General features: G+C 37.4%; 1 protein-coding gene across 5 annotated transcripts in view; it reads left to right on the forward strand.

Annotated features, from left to right (window-relative positions):
• BCAR3 (BCAR3, NSP family adaptor protein) overlaps positions 1-22,123 on the forward strand; it is a 92,855-nt gene that overhangs the window by 48,710 nt on the left and 22,022 nt on the right. For all 5 annotated transcript variants that reach the window (XM_027651665.1, XM_027651668.1, XM_027651667.1 and 2 more), the window contains one exon: positions 8,302-8,341. In XM_027651665.1, the coding sequence (XP_027507466.1) occupies positions 8,302-8,341 (40 nt within the window). The remainder of the gene's footprint in view (positions 1-8,301; positions 8,342-22,123) is intronic.

The following is a 22,123-nucleotide window of genomic DNA, read 5'->3' on the forward strand; positions in this document are numbered from 1 at the left end:
TTTATTTAGTCATTTAGAATGTTCTGTACTCTTCAAAATTTCTAATCTTCAAGGCTCTACGTGTTTGACTGGGTGATACTTGTGTACTTGTCTCATATAACTGTCCAGGAAAAAATACAAATACGTTCAATTTTAACCTTGACTGGTAGCACTGACATTAATAGGGTAACTTCATCAGCATAAAGCTAAGCAGGCGCACTGTCCTCTGCAGGACCTTGTCCTTGGAGGGCAGTACATTTGGAATTTAGCAAGGTTTGGAATAAATTTGGAATCTATTATTGAAGTATAAAGCTATTAAGGACTGAATTCTGGGTTCTTGAAACTTTTCCTTTTCTCTTAGTGATATTACCACAATAGATGAGACCTGCTGAAGTCCTTGAATTGAGAGTTGATTTGTAAGGGAGAGGAGTTGGCAAGGCAGTACTTGGTGAGGAGCACACTGTTCAGGGATTTGCTATTTCCTTGTCAGAATTTACAACCTATTTTATCTCCAGATGCTGCAAATTCTGGTTTTCTTTGGGTTTTGAGAATGGGGTGGATCATGTATTTAGACAGCATTTATTTTGTTTGAACTAGTGATTTCGAATGTGTTATTTGTTGGATAATTTTAACTTGAATGTGTTACTTTTCTATATTAATTCTTTGTGTATGCTTACAGCAAATGGTTAGGTGCACTTTGAAAATCAAATTAAAAATAATTTTTTATCAAGATTTTAATATATCAAGTAAAATAAGTATTTTTTATGTTTCCTGTGTGGAGAAAAGTAAACGATACTGTGTGGTTTATAGAATGCAAGGTAGTCTTTCAGGTATGAAAATATTTGCAAGATTAACAGGAAGAAGATGAATACCTTTGGTTCCCTCTAAATTTCAGGGTCAGGTGGGGAGGAAATTTTTATAAAACCACAGAATTTTTAAGTAAAAGTAGTTATGGTTTTGTTGTAATGCCTGAATCTACCACTTGGTGTGTGTTGATTTCAGAAAATCCTGAACCAAACTGTGAGTTTGTGGTTGTGTTTCTTTAACAGGAGTAAGACAAGTGTGTTGAATTTGGGGCTACTGAATATCTTGTTGACTTCTTCCATGCACAGCTAAGTGGATTTTTAAAAGGAAGAGTTCCTTAGATGTTGCCAGTACTTCATGCTTTTCGTCACAGATGCACCTGCAGATCTGACCTCTGCTGTCCTAGAGGTGGAGCAGAGGACATCTACTGAAGCTGTAGATGTTTGGCGTAGAAGGGATACTGTGTTGTATAAGTAGAGAATAGCTGATGTTATCTGCTTACATTCAGTACCAGATTCTCTTATCCTTTAACTCTGGGGTTTATTTCTGTTTTGGCTTATCTTTTCTTTTCTTTTTAGCCCATTGTTGGGTTCAGATTCTTCTGTTGTGAAGTTCTACTTCACCCTTTTGTTCCCATTTGATGCTGACATCCTCTGTCTTTGCTTAGTGGACATAGACCTGCAGAACAGAAGCTGCACTTCTTGATTTTTATGGGGATTTTTGAAAACTGGCTACAGATGACAATTATTGGAAACCTGCCCATGTGGGATTTTGGGAGAGGGAAATGAGAGAAACAGGACAAAATGTCTCAAAAAGAGAGACCATCTCTCCAGTTTTGGAGATGAATTAAACCACAGTCCTTCAGCTTCTCAGCATAGGAACTGAAGCACTGTATGGGACGGGCACAGTTGTATCGTGTGAAATTAATTCTGGGATCAGGAACTTTTTGCTAATGAATGACTTACCAGGGAAACTTGAGTCCAAATTCCTCAAAAGCTCCTGTCAAAACTAGTTGATGTTATTTTTCAAAAATTTCCTAAAAACTTCTGTCTTTTCAGGCTATTTCCTCTTTGAGCAGAGGACACTCTATGTAGTGGAAATTTTCTTGAATTACTACTTCCATCATACCCAGAGTTCCTCTCCTAACTCTGCTGTTTCCTGGTCTCTTTTGTAAAGATTATGGAGCACCCTATTTACTTGTACCAGGTGCTGTATTGCTTCCTCAGCTTGCATCTTTTCCACATGTGACCATTTATTTTCCTTTTTGCTGCTTTTATCCTTTAAATAGCAGTTAAATGTTACACAGGGGAATATATTCCTAATGCTTACTTGCAATATCTAATGCAGGGAGACATCTGATGGAACAAGCTTTTTAAACTGAGGTAAGGGAATAGACAGTGAGGGCAATTCTTCCTCCCTCCATCGTCTTCTTCAGTACTAAAGCAAAGGATTAACATTCCTGTGCTTCAGTCCAAATACACATTCCTGAAAGACATGTCAGGCAGGTGAAAAAACCCATACTTTGTGAATAAACTGTACCTACACTTAGATGAATTTCAGATGAATTGATGGAGACTGTGATTCTACAGAACGTTTGTCAGTGTATTTATTTCACAAGGTTACATTGATTTTGAACACTTAAAATTTTGTGGAACTGGATTTTGAATAACTGCACAGCAAGTAAACCGCTGACTATGAAGAGTTGCCAGCTGAAGGTATAGGTCAACAGGCAATAGCACAAATATAAACAAGTTTGTAAAAACAGTGACTGTTTTGGATAAGCAATAGTCTTGCTGCCCAGCCACGACTTTCACAGCATGGGTCTTGGGATAGAAGATTTAAGAAGGGCTTTGAAGGACAGAGTAATCCTAAATGTTAAGGAAAACGGAGGAAAAAGAATGCAGGTGCCTAGTCTGAGCTTTTGAACAAATTGTAGAGACCAGTATTGTATGTGGCACAGAAACAGAAATTCTTTCAGAAGAAGGTAAAATGGTGTACATTTTTCAGCTTCATTAGGTAAAATGGAGCAGGTTGGAGGGATGCAGACTGAAGTGGTTAGAGTAAATGACTGGGGCATTCTAAACAGATAGGAGTAAATTGAGATTTCATTTAATTCAAGGAAAAATACGTTGTATCTTTTCTTGAGGTTTAATTACTGAAGAGTCCCTACTGTTCTTGTGTGAACTGCAGGTCATTACAGAGTTAGTCATAGCAGTTTGCACTTGTTTCCACTGGTGTTTTAATGAGTCATGTCCATGGTGCTGTGCAGCTGTAGATGGAAGGGTGGAATGCCCTTAGGAATGTAGAAGGAGCGTGTGTGTGGAGCAGAAGCTGCTGGGGGGTGAAATCACTGGGTCTTTTACTCTAGTTTACAGTACAAATAACATCAGTCTGCACTGCATATACTTAAACACGCCATGTCCAACGTGCTCAAACTTGCACCTTCATACTTAAGTAGCAGTGTATTTCAAAAATCTACATAGATGGAGAGATTTCAAAGACACAAATCGAAGAAGGCATTTGATCCCACCTGGTCATTTTATAGCAGTTGTGTCTGTGTTAGCAGCCATGCAACAGCTTGGTACATTTTTGGTTTCTCAGGCTCCCCTTGAGCCTCTATTGTCTTTACTCATATTACTCATTGGCACCATTGGCATTGGAACTATTGAGTAGTTCTCATGATCACTCTTTCCATGTGGTAGAAAGTTGATGCTTTTGAAAGCGTCTCCAGCAAAGGTCACTTTAAACAAGAGAACATATTTTCATACATCAGGTACTGACAATGTGTCCTAATGTTTTTCCCACAAGTGCATTTATAAAAGTGTGAAGTAGCACAAAGCTGCTTCAGGACCATTCAGCAGTTTTCACTGCTGTAAGAATATCTATGCAGGGAGTTGAGTGATAGTGAGGATTTGGACATCTCTGATGATACTGTTGTATCTGTGCTTAAACTTCATTAAAGTTATCACCTAATAACTTTAACTAATTTATAATTGTAGCTGACATGTCTATGAAGATGCCTGGAAGAAGCTGGTGCTTAATGTGGCTTAGTCTGTGAAGGTCTGCGTTTTGCAGGATTCTTTACAGCAACAACGATGTGAGGAGGTAATATCCAGTGTTAGTAGACAGGTGGAGGTTTTCGTAAAATCAACAGCTAAAGATTACAGATATCTGCTTAAAGTTTCTTTATTGAAACAGTGCTGTAGAGAACTATTTGCCAAACGTGAAAGTCTGAAAAATAGACTATGTCTCAGTTACTGAGGTTCTAGATATTCTCCTGCACCCACTGAACTGAATAATTTATGTTGGAGTTGAACTCCAGGATTTGGCTTTTCAATTACAGCATTGATTATCAGTACATGAGAATTTTATAAAACATTTTAGAATAGTGACTAGTTACCTGGATGTTGAAGTTTTCTCTACCAAATTTTCATGATTTGTTGCTCATTCAAAATCCATGCAAGATTTGAAGTTGGCAGTATGGCAATATTTACTTTGTCATACTGGGAATATGATTCCAGTTGCTTACAGTGATTTTTTTTTCCTTTTAGCCACTGGCTGTTGATGCTGACAACTTCAAAAGGCTTTTTTTTTTAATTCTTTTAGTTCTTCCTACACATTTGACTGTCATTTAGAAGTGTTGGGAAATGGAAGAATAGCATCCAATACATACAAATTCCATTCCCTTTTCTCATCTCAGTCAGCTTTTAGCTGTATCTTGAAGGAGTTTACATACAGCGATAATCCCTGTTTTCTGAGAAGTTACATTGGTTCTCACGGTGATCAAAGGTATCAGTACTTGCTCATAGGCAGTCAGTTCCAACCAGTATGACACCAAGCTCTTCATTGTTGCAAAAAAATGTTGCTATGGGAAGAAGGAGACGAAGAGGGAAGCAAAAGCACAACTCCACATTTTCTGTTGTCTCATCTCCGTCTTTTTTTGAGATTGCTGAAGCTCCACTCTTGACTTGCAAGCTCTGTATATTTTTTTGGCAGTGTAAACAAGAAACCCATATATGAAAAAAAAAGTGCATAATTCTAATAAGAGTCTTGACACTGGACGGAAAAGAAATTGAGATGATTTTCAAGGATTACTAGAGAGAGATTAAAGGGTTGTGCGACTGCAAGATGAGCCAGCAGAGAAAAAGGTGATATCAGATGTCAGTCTCTAGAGAGACTGTTTCTGGCTAGGAAAAGCTCAGAATCATGAAGGTTCAGATTGTGATGACTGCTTTCTTTTAGTGATCAGTTACTATTGGAGGAGTATTTATACTGCTAGAGTTTCCACACGGACTTGTACATGTGAAAGAGAGTGAAGAGAGGATTTACACTACTCAGGAGAATGACTTAATTACATGTGTCAAGTCAGGTGCTTTTTTTCTTCTTTTTTATTACTGTGAGCAGTAAAGTGCTGGAAAGGAATTTTGTTTTGTCATGAAATGAGGTTATAGTCTGACAGCAATATGAATACCCAAAATAGATGTGGTAGTGTGTTTGCATCCCTTACATTTCTTTCTGTGACATAATGAGTATGAAAAGAGCATGGCGCCAATACTGTGTGTCCTACTGCATACCCAACACCTTGGCTTGAGGTGTTCTGAAAACTTCTCTATTCCAGGTGACAGACATCTTTCTGTATTAAATATGCTTTTTTTCTGAATGGAACTAGGTCTTATCTGATTATTAAGCATCCAAAATGTGAAATAAAATCCAATCCATGAACCCACAGTTTACACAGTACTGGTTGACTTCTGTGCAGATTCTAATACATGAATGTTGTGGGTAAACAGGTGCAAATGAAGACATCTGTAAAGTGAAGCATACTATGAAGATAAACATTAGCATTACTTGAAAGGTAATTAAATCTGATGAAAGATGGAGAACTTATTATTATTGAATCAAACCTTCAGTTGAATTGATTTTGAGAGATGGTAGAAACAGTATCTGTCATCAGATCTGCTAGTTATCTGAAAATATTATTTTTTTTCTGCAGATAATCTAATACAAGAAGGGAGAATGTGGGTTCACCATTTTTTATTAAGATTCCTTGAGAGAGAAAATGGAAAAGAGGTGCTTTTTTTTAAAGTTCATGACGTTCCTTCATGGGGAGCACATGGCATAAAGAAGCACATCACTGCTACCAGAGAGCTGAGATTCAGGAGTTAGTTTTATTTTGTTGGATTCTAGTTATTTGAGCTAACTGCTTAACCTGTTTTTTTGCATATAATGTGTAATGGTATTGTGGTGGCATCTAATGAAAGGAAAATGCAGTAGTTAATTTTTACCCTTAGTTGCTGCACATCAGTTAAAGTTACCGTCCCTCGAAAATAACTTCAAAAAATTAGCACAAAATGAAGGCTTAGACAACAAGGGAAGATGGGGAGAGAGAGAGGGGTAGATCTGCTTGGAGACAGGTATCTGAGTTGAACATCTTTCTATATGAACTGTACTTGTGATGAATTGCAGGGTTTCATACATTTTGTTGTTGGCCAGCTTACCAGATAAAATATTATAGTACTTGTGAAAATACTCGTTACACCATCCATTTCCTAAAGCCAGAAATTTTCAAAGCACTTCTGTTGTGTGGATACTGAAGGAAATGTAGGTCACTTCTTTCCCCACTCTCTTCTGGATTTCCTGCCTTATGTAGCAGTAAATAAACTGTTTGATCTTAAAGCTTTTCTACGTCTTTCATTTTGCTTTGGCTTGATCTGTCCTGAGGATCATTTGCCTTGTACCAGGTGGTGGGAACAGTGGGGTCTCTAGCAAGGCTAGTCTGCAGCAGTGGAGGTTGTAAAGGCAGCCCTTAACAAAATGTGCTTGCTGATGAAGTGAGCAGGTTTGTTCTTTTAGAGTGTGTTGTACATGCAGTGCTGGTAGACCCTTTGTCCTGAAAGATTCCACAGGCAAGTGAAGAACTAAACTGCAAAGTTTTTCAAAAGCACTTGGTACTGGCACAGCTTCCCACGGATCATTTGAATGTGAGAAGAATTCAGCCATGCTTAATGACTTTGTTGAACTGATTAAGAATGGGATTTTTTTTCCAGTCAAATTGCAAACTGTTGAGAATGAAGATGTCTCTTCTGTTTAGGAACTTCCTTTTGTTTTTCCTCTGTGCTTCACCCCTGTTTTCTCTGGTATACTTGTACATATTTTATGTTCATACAGTTACCAAATTTCCCCTTTGTATATTGCATAGGAAAAAGTTTAAAATGGTCCAACTTCTATTTCCATTGCATTTTCCAACTTTTTTTTTAACTAAGCTGAGAATGAAACTCGGTCCTTGATAAATATTGGGAGAATGTGAAACAGTAACATATGAGACAGCCTGAACAACCGAGTGCCGTCATTTTATGGCCAGGGCTGAGAGGTGGGAAGGCTCAGTTTTGCCTCTGTATAGGTGTTCTGGATTAACAGTTGTTAGGGAACCAGGCTAAAAACTGAGTATAAAATAATAACATAGTTTCAGATCATGTGCAGTTACATTCAAAACAACACAGGGAATTTAGAGACTGTTCTCTGGATTAATTAGTTCCAATGTAACCCAATTTCTACATTTCTGAAGCTACTTATTAGGTTTCCAGTGTTACATCATTGTAACAACTTGCACCAAGTGGGGTTCTGGTTCTAAATGTATAGAGTATATGTTGTCCATGTGGCAAACTTGGTTGCTTTAACAAGTGCCTGATCCCTCTGTAAGTTTGCGTGTTTTTCTTTGTGCCTGTTGTATATTTGTATTTAAGGCCAACATCAGGTATGTCCCAGGTTTTGTAGCAAATATCCAGTCATGTACTGCAAACTCTGACCTGCTAGTTCTCAAACAAATATACAAAGTGCTTTGAAATAGAAATAAACATATATTTTGTGTAAATAGTTGTAATTGATCGCAAAGCTCTTCATTTAGGCTTCTGTGCCCTTTGCCATCTGCCTGTATAGAAAACCTGTGATGAGAGCTTTTCTTTTTAAATTAGGGCAGTGGCTTTCAAATGACTGTGATGCTGAATTGGTGATAACTTTGAGAACTTTGTATATATAAAAAGTGAATGTGTTACTTTCTATTTTCTGTTAGTAGTGCCCTCTCACTGCTATCAGCAGCAGTAGCTTAAATGGGAAAACATACAAACAAAGAAATACATTCAGAAGTCATTGAGGGAACTCTCTTAAATTTATTTCAGATATTTTAGGTGGCATGTGTTTCAGCCATCTGTTGAAATTGCAAGATTGTTTTTGATTTGCTTAAAATGGTATAATTAACTTTATTCCCCAATTAATTACTCTGTTCTCTCTACTACCTGTTCTTCTAGAAGAAATGGATGATTTATATATTTGTTAAAAGATAGATAGCATAAACCATGTAGCTCTAACACACATCTTTTAATGAAGATTTTAATGTGACCTAGTAGGTCTATAGCTCATATGAAGGCATCTCCAGTATGAAGTTATATTTGGACTCACCATTTTTTTGTTTGTTTGTTTTTCTGTCCTGTCTTCCTCTCTCCTTGCCCCATTTTCTTACAGAGATCAGAATATTCTGGATCCTACTTTGGAATATGTTAAGGTAAGGTACAATTTCTTACTCTCAAAATATTTTATTTGGTGTATATACTCAGCACTGCCAGACGTTTGTAGTTAAGTAGCGCAACTGTCTGTCTTTTGCTACAGAGATACTGATTATACATATCACACTGTTTGCTTAGTGTTTCAATGAAATACTTGTGGGAATTGTGCTTTGGGGGTAGGTTGCATTTTTATACTGGGGCTTCTTTACTGTTATGTGGTGACTACCTAATTTTTGCTTTTGTTAACAGATTAAAAGAATCTGCATGTGTTGCTTATGGATTTCTGGGGAAGTAAAGGAACATATCTGAAAGTAGTATAAAAATGTCAGGTTCAGGTTTATGGTTTTAACAATACACTTACTAACATTATGGTTAAAAATTCACTTCTGGTTCAAAAAGTAACTGGAACCCTGGAAAAATTGTGAGTTCTGTTTTCCTTTTGTACAAGATCAGAGTGTGTACTTTGTTAAAGTAAATAAAAAATAGTCTGGAGCATTCAAAAATTTTATTCAAAAATCAACCCTGGATTTGCAATATAGAAACTTTGGAAGAAGCCTTAGGGTTGTGATTCTGTACTGGCAATCTCTTGTAATGCTGTAATTTCTGCTGAATTAGCACCTTTCAACATGTTTAAGTGAATATTGTTTCTCAGAACCTTGCAAGAATCTGGCTTATACATCATGTCTCTCAACAGTGGGCTTCTCTAATTGTTGAACTTTGTTCTCTGTCTTTTAGAAGTTTTCTGAGAAGTGTCAGATAAACACAGGTTATCCTTAACAAAGGATATTTCTGTAGCTATTCATGCAAGTCTGAATTTCTCAGACACCCGAATTTCTGCTACAGGTTAGAGTTCAGGAGAGGAAGAGACTGAGAGCCAGTCTGGGTTTTGCAACTGGAATTCCCTCTGTGGATGTTCATTGTTGAGGGAAATGGAGAGGTGCCCAATCTTAGGGTTCAGATTGATTGAAGAAGAAAACTAGGAGAATGTGTTGATAGGGGATTGTCACAGGAAAGTGCTGAGAATTAATTCATCTGAGAGTGTGTCAGGGTCATCTGCTGTACTTTCTGCCTAGGGTTGGGATGGATGTAGGAAGTAGGGTTTCAAAGAAGAGGAGGGGAAGAGCAGAACACAAAGGTCCGTGGAAAAGTGACTGCTGGAGGACTCTCAGAACAGCTGCTGGATTTCTGCTCTAAACAGTTAGCTCACTGTTGTGAGGTCCCTGGCCTCAATCCCAGCCTAAAGTTGGGATATGGTAAAGTAGCAGAGACAGAGAAGGCCAAAAGCCTGCTCGAGAGTGCTGTAGAAGAGGGGATGCCAGAGGCAACAAGGTGGTGGACATGTTAATTGCTCTATTTAATTTACTGTGTATCTTGCACTATGCTGTACAGAGTATGTTGTTACGGTTTGAATAATATGACCAAGTAGAAGGCAGAGGTATCATGTGCCAATTCATCAATATGTGTGTCTTGTCTTGTTGCAGCAAGTTCTTTATAATAAATGTGGTTTCTGATCTTTTCAACTTTTCTAGTAGAAGCTTGTCTTGGACTCTTGTCAATAGCAGTGGTGCTAAGCTTAGTTATTAAAACTTTGATGTTGAGGAAGAAAGCCCGAGGAAAAGAGACATGAGGGAGAACATAAGGGTTGCTATCCTCTTCTCTTCTTCCTTTTTCAGTTTTTCTTGTCTATATCTGTATCTTTAGTGAACTGCGAGTTTGGACCCTAGTTCAGTGATATTATAACAGGAATTCTAGACAAGAAATCTCAAACTACAACTTTGAAGAATATGCAGAAATTGTTTTCTAATAAATATAACTCCCTTAAACACTTTTTTGTCTTTCAAAGTCTGGGTTACTAACAAAACCAGAAAACTAACAAAATTCAGAAATGTGTTCTTACACAGAAAATGATCATAATTAAAGGAAGACTCTCATCAATAATTTGTTATCAGTTAACTCTAACTGTAAAAGATGTGCCTGAATTCATATTAAGAGGATCTTGGACTCCCTTTGTTGGCTCAAGTTTCAGCAAGTATGTGTTCATTGTCTTCTATAACTTACCTTATGTTAACTATTATATTAATGTTTATAAATTTTCCAGATCCTTGAATAAATTATAATGGCAACGTTAAGTCAGGTATAAACTGCAGAACACTAACCTACTCATGCTGAAAAAATAGATTTCTGTAGCATCTCACAATGTTTATACCACCATTGCCATTTGCACAAGTCTCTTTGATATATAGTCTGTGCATATGTAGTTTGAACAAGCAGGCAGGCTTTGACAGATGTTGTTTAAGTGGTGAAAAAAATGCCTTTAAGTGAAGAAGAGATAGTAAGAGAAGAGGGAGAAACGAGCACTTTTGGGAACCATATTTTGCTGATTTAGGATACTGAAGTTCTGAGCGACAGATTTGTATTCTGATACACAGGAAAATATAGTTAGGATTGTCTCTCAACAGAAAATTGTCAATTCACTGACTGGAAACATAAACTTGAGTGTGAAGCACATATGATGTACCAGTCATACGTAAGAACTAATGCTGAAACTAATTGTACACAGTCATGATACTGATTCTCATGTTGCTATTCAAACTGTAAAGAGAAGAGAAACTTTGGATTAATTTGCCTTGTTAAAAATTGCATTATCCTGAAAGTAATACATGACACAAATTTAAGTTGTACTGCTGGTGCAGTACGAAATTACGTTTTGCTGCTGGTGAGTCTTCCCAGGAGTTACAGTCCTGACAAACAAACTGTACTGTCAGGCCCTGAAGGCACTCGTTTCTGAGTGTTCTGGACAGCCTCACTTAGGACCTCCACCCACGCCCACCCAGCAAAAGCTCCACCAGGCTGGAGCCTTCAAACCCTGCTCGAGTTGAGTAGGTGTGCCTGCCCCTAGTCCTGTTTCTCAAGTGCTGTGTGGGAAGCCCTGGACGGACCTTAGACCTGTTACCTGTCTTGCCTGAGGCTCACTGGAATGTGATAGGACCTGTTGTGTCATCACCCTGCTCACCTTGCTTGCATCTTGGTGCTGTGGGACTGCACCTTGTTGGTGAGCACTTTGGCCTCCCTGTGCCCCCAGATCACCATTCCTTAGGGAGCAGCTCCACTCCTGTTGCTCCCTGACACACTAATTGTAGGTGGCTGTTTTGAAAGATCCAATGTGATCAAATAGATGCCATTCTCATAACTGATCCACTTTATCAGGCTGCACAGTCATACCTATTCTCCTTCAAGGCAAGCAGCTGGTTTTAAACTAGCTAGATTTAAAAAGTAATTTTACAAAACAAAGCTGGGCACAGAGCAGACCCTGAAGCTTCATAGTTGCAAATTAGCACTGTTTCTGCAGTGATGCAAACATGCTACTGGAGTTTCTGGAGTCCCATAAAAAAGATAATACTCGTTTAGAATGTGCTCCTGCTGGGGAGTGATCAGCATCTCTTCAAAACTGGACTCTGCTGTAAATAGAATGTGGAGAATTCATTCAGGCTTGAGGAAGAGTAACATGGTTCTGGTTTTGATTCAGTGTGCTGGTTCACAGTGAAAAGTGTATCATCATGTTTGTTGTGGCAGTGACTACAAGCAGAGAAACTCATGGTAAACTTTGAAGCTGAGTGTATCAATTTGCTTTTTAACAAACCTTTCCTTGCTGGAATCTGGTGACTCAAAGTAATACAAATAAATCCTTGTATTCAGAAATACTCTGAACAGAGGAAAGACAAAAAACCTGTTTTTTCTGCTATCTTATTCTGTTCAAGATACAAGACAGAAAAGCACTAGTTATACTGCTTTTTTTTTTTTTTTTTTGAGAATTCTCTATAGATGCACTATGGTTTCTTATTCTGTAATCTAAATTACAGCTCACAAATGACAGTGTAGTTTACTACACCTTGAATATTGATGTATTGGTTCATTCGATACATAAAGAGAGCTAATCATGCAAAAGCAAGTTCTAAACAGGAGGAAAAAAGTACTGATTTGCTGGAGTCGGAGTACTGAAGTGTCCATATGGCTTCAGCCCTTCCTTTGTCTTTGTAGTGCTGCTGAAACCATGGTCACAGTTAAATGGCTCTTTCAAAAAAACCTTTTATGGTAGAAGTGAAAACAGGCCAGACTGCTTTGAGTCAGGCTGCTACCCATGTCATGAAAGAGATTTAGGGACACAATAGCACGTTGTACATACTCTGTGAGATTTTTACAAGTTTTATGAGCCAAATAATAGATCCATTGGTAGTCTCTGCAGGTTCTTCTCACACCCTGAGTCTGCACATCCACAGAACAGACTCCTGCAGCAGGGGAGAAAGAATCAAGTGCTTGCAGATTTGAGTGTGTCAGAGAACTTTTTGTGAGTCGTTTTGATCAAATTCATATGAACTAAAGATAGCTTTCTGTCCCATTCCTATTCACTATAAATACTTTAGGTTCTTTTTATAGAAGTCTGTGCTGTGATCATTGAAGCTATATCAGGGCAAAAAGAAAAAAAAACCACTAGATTTCTCTCTTCCTTTCATGGAAACCTTTTGAGCATTTCCCGTGGAAATAGTGTTTAATAATTACAGAAGTACATATCAGTGATGAGTTGATGAGTATTTCTATGGCCTGAGGTTTTAGAGTTGTATTTTAATCCATTAGTGGAAAATTACAAAATTTATGGCTGATTGTCTGCTCAGCATGGTCATGAGGGAAGTTTATATTTAGATTCTGTCTCGGAAAAACCGTTGCTGCCCTAAGGAAGTTACAGCTGCAGAAAAGCATTCTCTTGTGAAGTTCTGCTGAAGGATTGTTGTTTGTCTCAGCCCCATGGTGTTCATTTTTTCCCTATTTTTACAGCTCCTTGATTTTGTTAGAAAGCAAACTGTCATAAAAGTTACCGTCATTTATCATGGCTTTGGTTAATGCAAGTGAAAATAAAATTTTGATGACATTCCAGGTTGTTGATCATTATCTGTAACTTTGCAAGATAGGACAATGTTTTGTGGGTTTAATTCAACTTTAGGAAACTTGGATCAGGTGATGAGGTTTATTGATGCACAGTTTGTGTAGTTAATTGCACAAATTCATAATATTGTCGATGCCAATATGCGTGGGTGTTTGACTTTCGTTGTTCTTTTGGCTATGCCAAGAAGATACCATGGGAAGAGAATTACCAAAAGTAAAGTTTTTACGTGTGTATGTCTTTTTGGGAAGGGTTGGGAAAAAATCTGTGTCAGGATGACAAGTAGCCACAGTTTGGGAAACAATTCTTCCTGATGACAATGAAATTACATTGCAAACAGCCTTTTTTAGATGTGGAAATATATTAGAGAAATCCCCACCTCACTGGAAAAGTTGCCAACTGCAGTATATTCCTGTTCATGCCGTGTATCGCTCTCCTGCGGAGACTTGCCTGTTGAGATGCGAGTTGTGACTTGTGAGCAGAAAGTCTGTGGGGTTTCTGCGTTGTCTGACAGTGTTGTGCATAAAGGACCTGAGCTGGGAGGAATGCCTGATGCTGAGGCACCACGCCATCAGGAGGTTCTTTTTGAATCCTTATGGTAGTTTGGGGATTTTTTTTCCTACACTTTCTGCAAGTGCAGCAAAAACAACAGTATCACAGAAGGTGGAATTATCAGATGGAATGTATTTTGTTGAGGAGAAAAAGAGTATGCCCATGTGACTGACTTGGACTTTACACATCTCTTTGTCCTTACAGATTTGTCATCCAACTCAAAGATCATCAATGCTGTCAGTAATGTTTCAGTCAGAGATACTTACTTTTATTTCATGTTTCTAGCTTAGCAGGAACTGAAGCTAAAATATCACAACATCATTCCATAGCAGTTGCTTCTTGTATACAAGCTGTATAATTCAGAACTATAAGATTCTGTTAGAACCAATCTGATATAAAATACGTGTCATTTTCTGTCTGACAAAAACTTCCGCTTTGATTTTTGATGAGTGGTTGCTGGTTATACGCTGCCCTCTGCTGGAGAAGAAACACTGTAACTCGATATTTTTTTAATCAAGTAATGGCTGTTAAAATCACATTTTTTATAATAATTTCATTGTAACTTTTGTAGTTAAAACACTTTCGGAAGTTTGTTGCTTTTTTTCTCAAGAGGCCCATAATGGGGTGGAATTTTTCCCCTCCTCTCTGTCATTAAGTTACAGAAGTAGGTCTTGAGGGAACTTGAGAATTTTTTTTGTCAGTGTGTCACTGAGATTGTTAGAATAGGTGTTCTGATTAGTCCAGAACCTCCAACAAAAGAGATTCCATAGCCTCCCAAGATAATCTGTTCTACCTTGCAAACCAAAGTGGTCTAATGGTCTTTTCATTGTTGCCAGGAAAAGTTTTTCCTAAAATGGGATATTTTGCACGTAGAGGTGGGGCTTTTTTGGTTGGTTGGTTTTTGTTTGGGTCGGGGTTTGTTGCCTTTTTTTTTTTTTTTTGGTCCATCTGTCTTCTGTTGGTTACCTTTATTTAATTTTCTAGTGGGATAAGTTTTGGCTGTTGCAAGAAGTTGGACAAAGCATCTTGTCGTTTACTTTTAATCCTATTATGGTAACAGTAAAATTTCAGGTAGTAGAATTTTTTCTTCAGCCATATACTGGTCTTGTTTCTTACAACTTGTGCCCTTTCTCTACCTAGAAAGGAAAATTATATCTTTAAGTATGATAATTATTCCTAAAATATCCTTATTTCATCAGCGAAGTATAAAATGCAAAACACTTAAGGGGATACATGTGTAATTAAAATTTAGAAGCTCTCAAGTAGTTAATTCCCCTAAAATCAGGGTGAGAATCTTGCCCTGTTTATTTGGAGTTAAAGAAAACTTGTTTTATTTGATATAATACAGTTATCCATAATTAGTGATGGAATCTTACACCCAAGTTTGAGTATTTTCTAATGTTGAATTTTGTTTGACCAACAGGCTCATCTCTGAAAATACGGTTGAGTCAGCAGTTCTGTAATCTATTGGGTGCAAAGTGATGATAAAATCTAAGCTGATGTTTGCAGTGAACTGTGCAGGAAGTGAGATTCTACAGCTCTGCAAGACAATGTACTCTCAGTGTACTGTCCTAGTTCATGTTTCCCTAGAAGAGAGAATCCAAGTTATCTTATTACTGTTTGGAGTTTTTTGCTGTTTCCCAGCCCCCAATTCCTGAATGACCTTATTAGCTTTAAGATCTGTAGTGCGGTTTTTGATGAATGGATTTTTTTCTTTTTCCTTCGTTGGGGTTTTTGTTTGTGGGTTTGTTGGGTGTTTTTTTAGCATATTGGGAGGAGGGATTTTTTTTTTCTTTGTGCATGATAATCCTTATATGAATTGAGTCCAGTGGAGAGTGATTTTCTAATTATTCTGACCTTTATTGTAAAGTCTTTTAGACATGGCTCTTGCATTCCCTTCTCCTGATGCTGAAATGGAGTTTAGGATATTTATCTTATAGAACATCTTCTGTAGTGCTGTGTATGCTTTGGTAAATATAGAATGCAGATAATTCATAGAGCAGCAAGCATTCTCTCTGTTTAATGGTTAATCTTACATCATGTCCTGTCATGGATTTGACCCTGTTAATGTCTGTATTCTGCTTCTTCTATTATTACTCATTAACTCTTAAATGATGTTTGATCTGGAGTCATCAAAAGCCACTGCATGCACTGAGATTGCACCATGTTTTGAGTTGAAACCTATAAAATTATATAATTTGTACTTATTTCCTTGGCACCAGTAGTAATACCGGTGGCAGTATCTACTTAGTTGACGTTTTCAGTCCCTTTGTTAGATGATCAGTAACTACTATCAAGTCTTGCTTGTAAGATGGCATAAGCTGGAATTCTTACCCCTTACAGTTTTCTTCTATATACATGTGTGAGTAGGTCTGTATATATAGAAGATGCATGAGTGCCACACATAATTTTATTTGTTTTCATGAGGTGTTTAACAGTTAAAAACATCAAAGATCTGACTACAGTTTACCATCTTTTCTGTTCATCTTTTTGTAACTGTTGCTGAGTTGTGTCTCTTAGAATACTTCTTTTTCTATTAATTTTGGGCTTTCAGGATTGTTCCACAGGAACTATGTTACTGATGATGTTGGATTCTTTCATAGTTTAGAAGATGGACTAATAGCAAGAACTGACTGGGCCATGAAAATATTTATATTTAACTCGTTCATGCAACACTGTACTAAAGTTGATCTTTCAGTGTCTATAAGCGTATAAACCACAAGGGGGAGTGAGTATATAGTGTGTGGAAAGCAGATTATTATTATTATTATTATTATTATTATTATTATTATTATTAAGCATTTTGGGTCCTTTTACTGGTAAAACCTAGGGACGTAAAGCTCATAATCCCTCAGAGCTGTGTTAATAGATAATAATTAGAGTAAGACTGGAACACTGTGTGTGATCTGTACATCTTGCCTCTTTTTGGAGACACACTGTTTAGATAGACTTTAGCCTATGGAGGGTGCAGCAGAAGGAGCATTGGGACATTCCAGCTGTGATAACATCTGTTGATACGTGCTGTCAAAGGAACAGCGTGGTCTGACATTTTTGTATGTCAGATACTTCTAGAAAATAAGAACATCTCCACAAATAATGGAGTATAATGTTATGATGGCTGTCTAGAATATCCAGAGGTAGTTTGCCTCCATATCCTCAAATCTTTGTGTTAATAAAACATAGAAAGGGACTTTTGAAAAGCTGAGCTCAGACAGAGCCTAAGTGACTTGTAAGCTTTGAGTGCTACACATCCGAAATATACATTCTTTGGATAAAAGGAAAGTATTTTAGAGCATTCAAGAGTTTTAGATAAATAACTGATATTTTAAAATTGACCATTTACCCTGGCGAAGTAGCAGAATTTTTTCATCTTTGAATTCTATTTGAAATTGGTGTTAATCTCATGCAAAAAGCACTTTACTTTGATAGGGCTGGGAGGCTTTCAAAAACAGAAGTCTGAAGTTAGCAATCGTGTTAATGGCTTACTTTGTGTGTGAGAGAGAGCTCTTGTATGCTGACCACCAAAGCTAGTTTGACTAATGACAGCTAAGTCAGCAGGAAAGTAAGTATTAGCCATAAACTGTGAACTAATTCTGAACAAAATAGGAAATTCATGCCTTTTCAAAAACTTTAAATTCCCAATCTAAGGAATAAATTGAATTAAATACAGGTGGGACATAACAAAATTGTTTCCTGTTTGTACATGGGTTGGCAAACAGTAGATGGAGCTCAAGAATATGTATGCTAGTTTTTGGTAGGATCAGTAAAACCTGCTGGTGGATTCATAATAGTAAGTTGGCTAGTAGGAAAGCCAGACGTACTGCCAGTTGACTTTGAAAAGGTCTGATCTTTTATAACTAGAGCATACAAATCTCAAAAGTATTTGGATGTCTTAAAGTGCAAATTAGAACCTAATGGGAAGCTCATAAGCAGATTGGGCGTTTATTTCTTGTAGCTGCCAATCTGGATTTTTATATGAGACAGATTTTCAAAGAGATTTATTCAAGCAGCAGTGTAAACTAAATAGATGCAAATTCTGTTTTCTCACTGTTCCTGTACAACTGCAGTGTATTTCTGAGCCTGCCTCACGGAGCCACGATAGAGAGAAGGAAGAAATTACACTGACCTCTCCCATACCACACCTGTGCAATGCAAACAAGTGGAATTACAACTGCAGATCTATCTGTTGATTTATGTTCAGAAGCTGCACCAATAACAGCTTGCAGGAAGTGAGATTATACAGAACATGAAAGAGTCAGTTCTGTTAAGAATTGACACAGGAACAGTTGGACATGAGCTGGGTGGTGGGACTTCATGAACCTGTAAATGTTTGAGTTAGGAACAGATAAAAGTAAGCTACACTCTGATAGTGTTGTCATCCACTTTCTTCCACTTATTCTACACTTTAAAAGGTGTTCAGCCTTTTAAACAGTTGGGCACTACCTGTGTTTGGAGGCATCCCCCATGGAGTATTGTTAGAGGTCATGGACCTTATCGGAAGGATTTAGTACAAAAACTAAATGGTAGTGGGCATTGTGAAGATGTTTGTGTGGAGAAATTACTTAACAGTTGTCCCCTGTTTCCTGACTTTTCCTTCAATTAAAAAGAACAAATAACTAGTTATAGAGAAAACATGTATTAAACAAAGAAAGTTTCAACTGAAGATTTAAGTGCTTTGATTTTCTTTTGTTTTTTTTCTTTCAAATTTTATTCGTATTGGACTTTATTACAACCTTACAGGTGCCATTTTGTAGGCATAGAGACTCAAACCCGTAGTTAGGCTGTGCATGTTCACTGTGTGACCACGGGACACGTCTGTGTTCCATCTGACGTCATTCAATCAGCAACAGTGAGCCGAGTGCCCTGGATTGGCTGCGTGCTGCATCAAATCAGATGGATGTTGTTGACCCTTGTACAGTACACCATGCCTTCTTTCATTTACAGCTGGCTTCCTGCCTGGACTGTTTACTTTCATTTAGTGGAGTGAAATCTAAAGCATTACATGTATTTCACTGAATACTGTTAGGCTGATTTGAATGCTTAAATGATTTGTTGATGTAGTACAAAGTAAAGTGGCAAACCACCAATTCCTTCATCCAATTTAGCCTGAAATTATTTTTCTTTCTCTAATATGAAATCGCAAATCATAATAATTCTGTATATGAATTATAAGCACTTCCCTGAGCTTGACTACTCTTTGGTTCAAAATAACTTCTTGCAGCTCTGCAGACTGTTTTGATAACTTCAGACTACTTGTGAATTTTCAAGCATTTATGTTTGTATGGAGTTTGGTTGCTTTACTTTAGCCACTTAAAACTTAAAAGCCAAATAAGGGGTTTTTTGGTTTTTTTTTGGTGATGAGATAAAAAGAAACCAACACCTGCAAAAGCAATTATTCCTACATTTTATCTTGTTTAACCTGTACAACTAAAGCAGCCCAAGAGGATTCCCCCTGAACAGGTTCACACCATCCTGTGTAAGGACCTTGAACTCCTGTGCTATGAGTGGAGCTGGACAGAGTTTAGGTCTGTCAAGGGAACGCTGAGTAACTGTAATTTAAACCAGACCATGAAAACACCCTAAATAACTCTAGAGACTTTGTAATAACAGATGGGGTTAGCAGAGACTACTTATTTTTTCTTCCTGATAGACTATTAGGAACTCGGCACAGAATATATGTTCAAGTGTCCTTGAACTCATGTAGCCTTGAATTCTATGAACTTAGAAATCTTTCCTTAATAAGCTTAGTTATCGAAATTATCAAAAATACTCTAGTCAACCATCCTTAGAAACAGATGAAGGGATTATCAGACATGTTAAGATTCTAGGTAAGAATCTTTGAAAACAAAGAAATAAAGCTGATGGTTGATCTTTTGGTGCTGGAGAGCATTAGAAATACATCATAACAGATGACTTAGCAAAAGGACTGTGTTTGATGTTTTTAAGCTACAAGAAACAACTGGTTTATTTCTCATGTGCAGAGTCTAAGAACCTGAAGTACCAGCAAAAAATTGAAGGACAGGAGAGTGACAATGTGGCCAAACCATCCTCTGTTTCTCTGAGTCAGTAATTAAAAATGTAAATCTTACCTATGTATGAAGCATAATTTGGAGCAGCCTGAAGGCTGTCCTCAATCATGCTGGCTGAAAACAGCTCCATGATAGCCATCAGTGCAGGAAATACCATACTATTTCCCAGAGCTTTCTCACATACTCTTTGAGATTCCTTCCACTAATCTTAATTTTCATACTGCTACATCCAGTGTCACGTAAAGGTTGCCATCCATTGAACTATGTGGGCAGAAGTCACGTTAACCTTTAATAAAAAGAAAAATCCCATTAGTTTCGTTTTTAAAAAATTAAATTCTCTATCTAAATAAAGTATCCTCTTTCCTATAAGTTATACTGTTGATAAAAAGCTACAGCTGTTATATGAAATTGTGCAGTATTATTTTTTAAGTTTCATTATTTCTGGCATTCTCACAACATACATAATTTTTGATTCTTTACTTCATTACAGACAGGAAATAAGGAGCTGGCAATTACCATTTGTAATTTATACCCTACTGTTCATGTTGAGCTGGGAGTGTAACACCTAAAGTTTTTTCAAAACTGTTTAGTAGCAAACCTTTCAAATGAAAAATAGCCACATCCACATTGAATACCTATTAGGCCAAATTTACTTTCCATATTGAGCTGTGCTATTCCCATTGAAGGAGGGAGATTTTGCCTTTTTTTTTTTTTTAACCCCATAAAGAACTACTTTTTGGAACTTTTAATTCTTTTCAGAACAGAAGTGCATTGCTAAATCAAGTTGTTTCTGCTGCCAAAAATAGATCAGTTGTCCTAATAGCCCTTCTTGTCCCCTGCTGTAGTTTGAGTTGTTTGTCTTGATAGTTTTGGTTCATGATATTCCAAGTGAAACCTTAGTGTGTTGTGCATTGATACTAATGCTGTCTTGTCAACATTATAAAGAAAAAGTGCCTTGACTGATGCAGTCTTCAATTTCCTTTCCCTTTTTATCATTCCCCCTCTTCTCCCCCCCTCCCTTTTTAAAATTGGATTAGGGTGTTATTATGAGAACTTTTGATGAATTCTTAAAAAATACAGTCCTTGATGAGATGTCCTGCCACAGTATCAAAAAGCTTCAGACCAGAAACAAGAATCACAGTTGAGGCTTTTGTTTGGAGTTCTATAGGGTATCTTTTAATCTTCTCTTCTCTTCTCTGACTACCTACTAAAGCAGTCCTGTGGATTTCCTCAAAGTGGAAAAAGAACTCAAATTAAATTAAAATATGCTGCAGCACAGAGCAAAGAGAAGAGGAGGGTAGTTTCACAGTCATATTATCTACTCATTCGTTGTTTGAGTTTGTCATAAACTACTTGGATAGGCATTTCCTCTCCCCAGCTCTACAGCAGGACTCTATCTACAAAGTCAGTATTTTCAGCTTCTTTTCTGGCCAGTCTTTTATCCTTTTTCTTGCCAGATTTATCATTTTACAGACCATTTAATATTCTGTTCTTTTATTCCAGCATTGTTTTCCTTTTCTCAAAAGAATCACAGGCACAGCATCTCCTACACATTCCAAGTAGTCTGACCAGCTTTGTGAGCATTCTGTTTTTAGTAATTTGGTGCTAGGTACCTGCAAACCTTAGGTAGTCAGACAGGAAAGAGAACTTTACACATCACACTTTCTTTTCCTTGTTATTAACCCTGCGGTTTCCTTTTCTTTTTGGATAGGCACTCTGTATCCCATTTCCCTTGAAAGACAGTGCACATTTTATGTCCTTTTTCTGCTCAGTGCTGCTACTTGGTTTATGTGCCAAGTTCCATTGCTGGGTGCAGGCACTGAGGGCACTTCACATTGTTCAGGCAGTGTAGGAAGGAAGTATAATTAGGTGAGAAGTATTGCCTTGCAGGTAATACCTGAGGACATCAATAAGTATTTAATGTATGTGCCCTCTTAATTATCTAATATATTTGTTGCTGATGAAAAATACAAATGACTATTCATTTACCCATGTTTTGGGATTAATTTATTCCCAATCTAAAATCTGAAATATCTGTGACTTCTGGATTTTTTTGGTACCACCCAAGTAATAAGTGATTGATCTCTTCAAAGTTTCTGCTTCCTAAGTGCTACAAGTTTTCCTGTACCCCTCAATCCAGTCCATCTTGTTTCCTTTCACCAAGTCTATTAACTGGGTTGCTATCAAGGTGATGTCTTGTCTCTTACAGCTATTATAGTTACCCAAGCTTTTTGCCTTGATTCTTGAGAGGGCCTTGAGGTTTG

The sequence above is a fragment of the Corapipo altera genome, unplaced genomic scaffold (assembly GCF_003945725.1).
Source record: "Corapipo altera isolate COAL_440 unplaced genomic scaffold, ASM394572v1 57, whole genome shotgun sequence".
In the NCBI taxonomy this organism is placed as follows: domain Eukaryota; kingdom Metazoa; phylum Chordata; class Aves; order Passeriformes; family Pipridae; genus Corapipo; species Corapipo altera.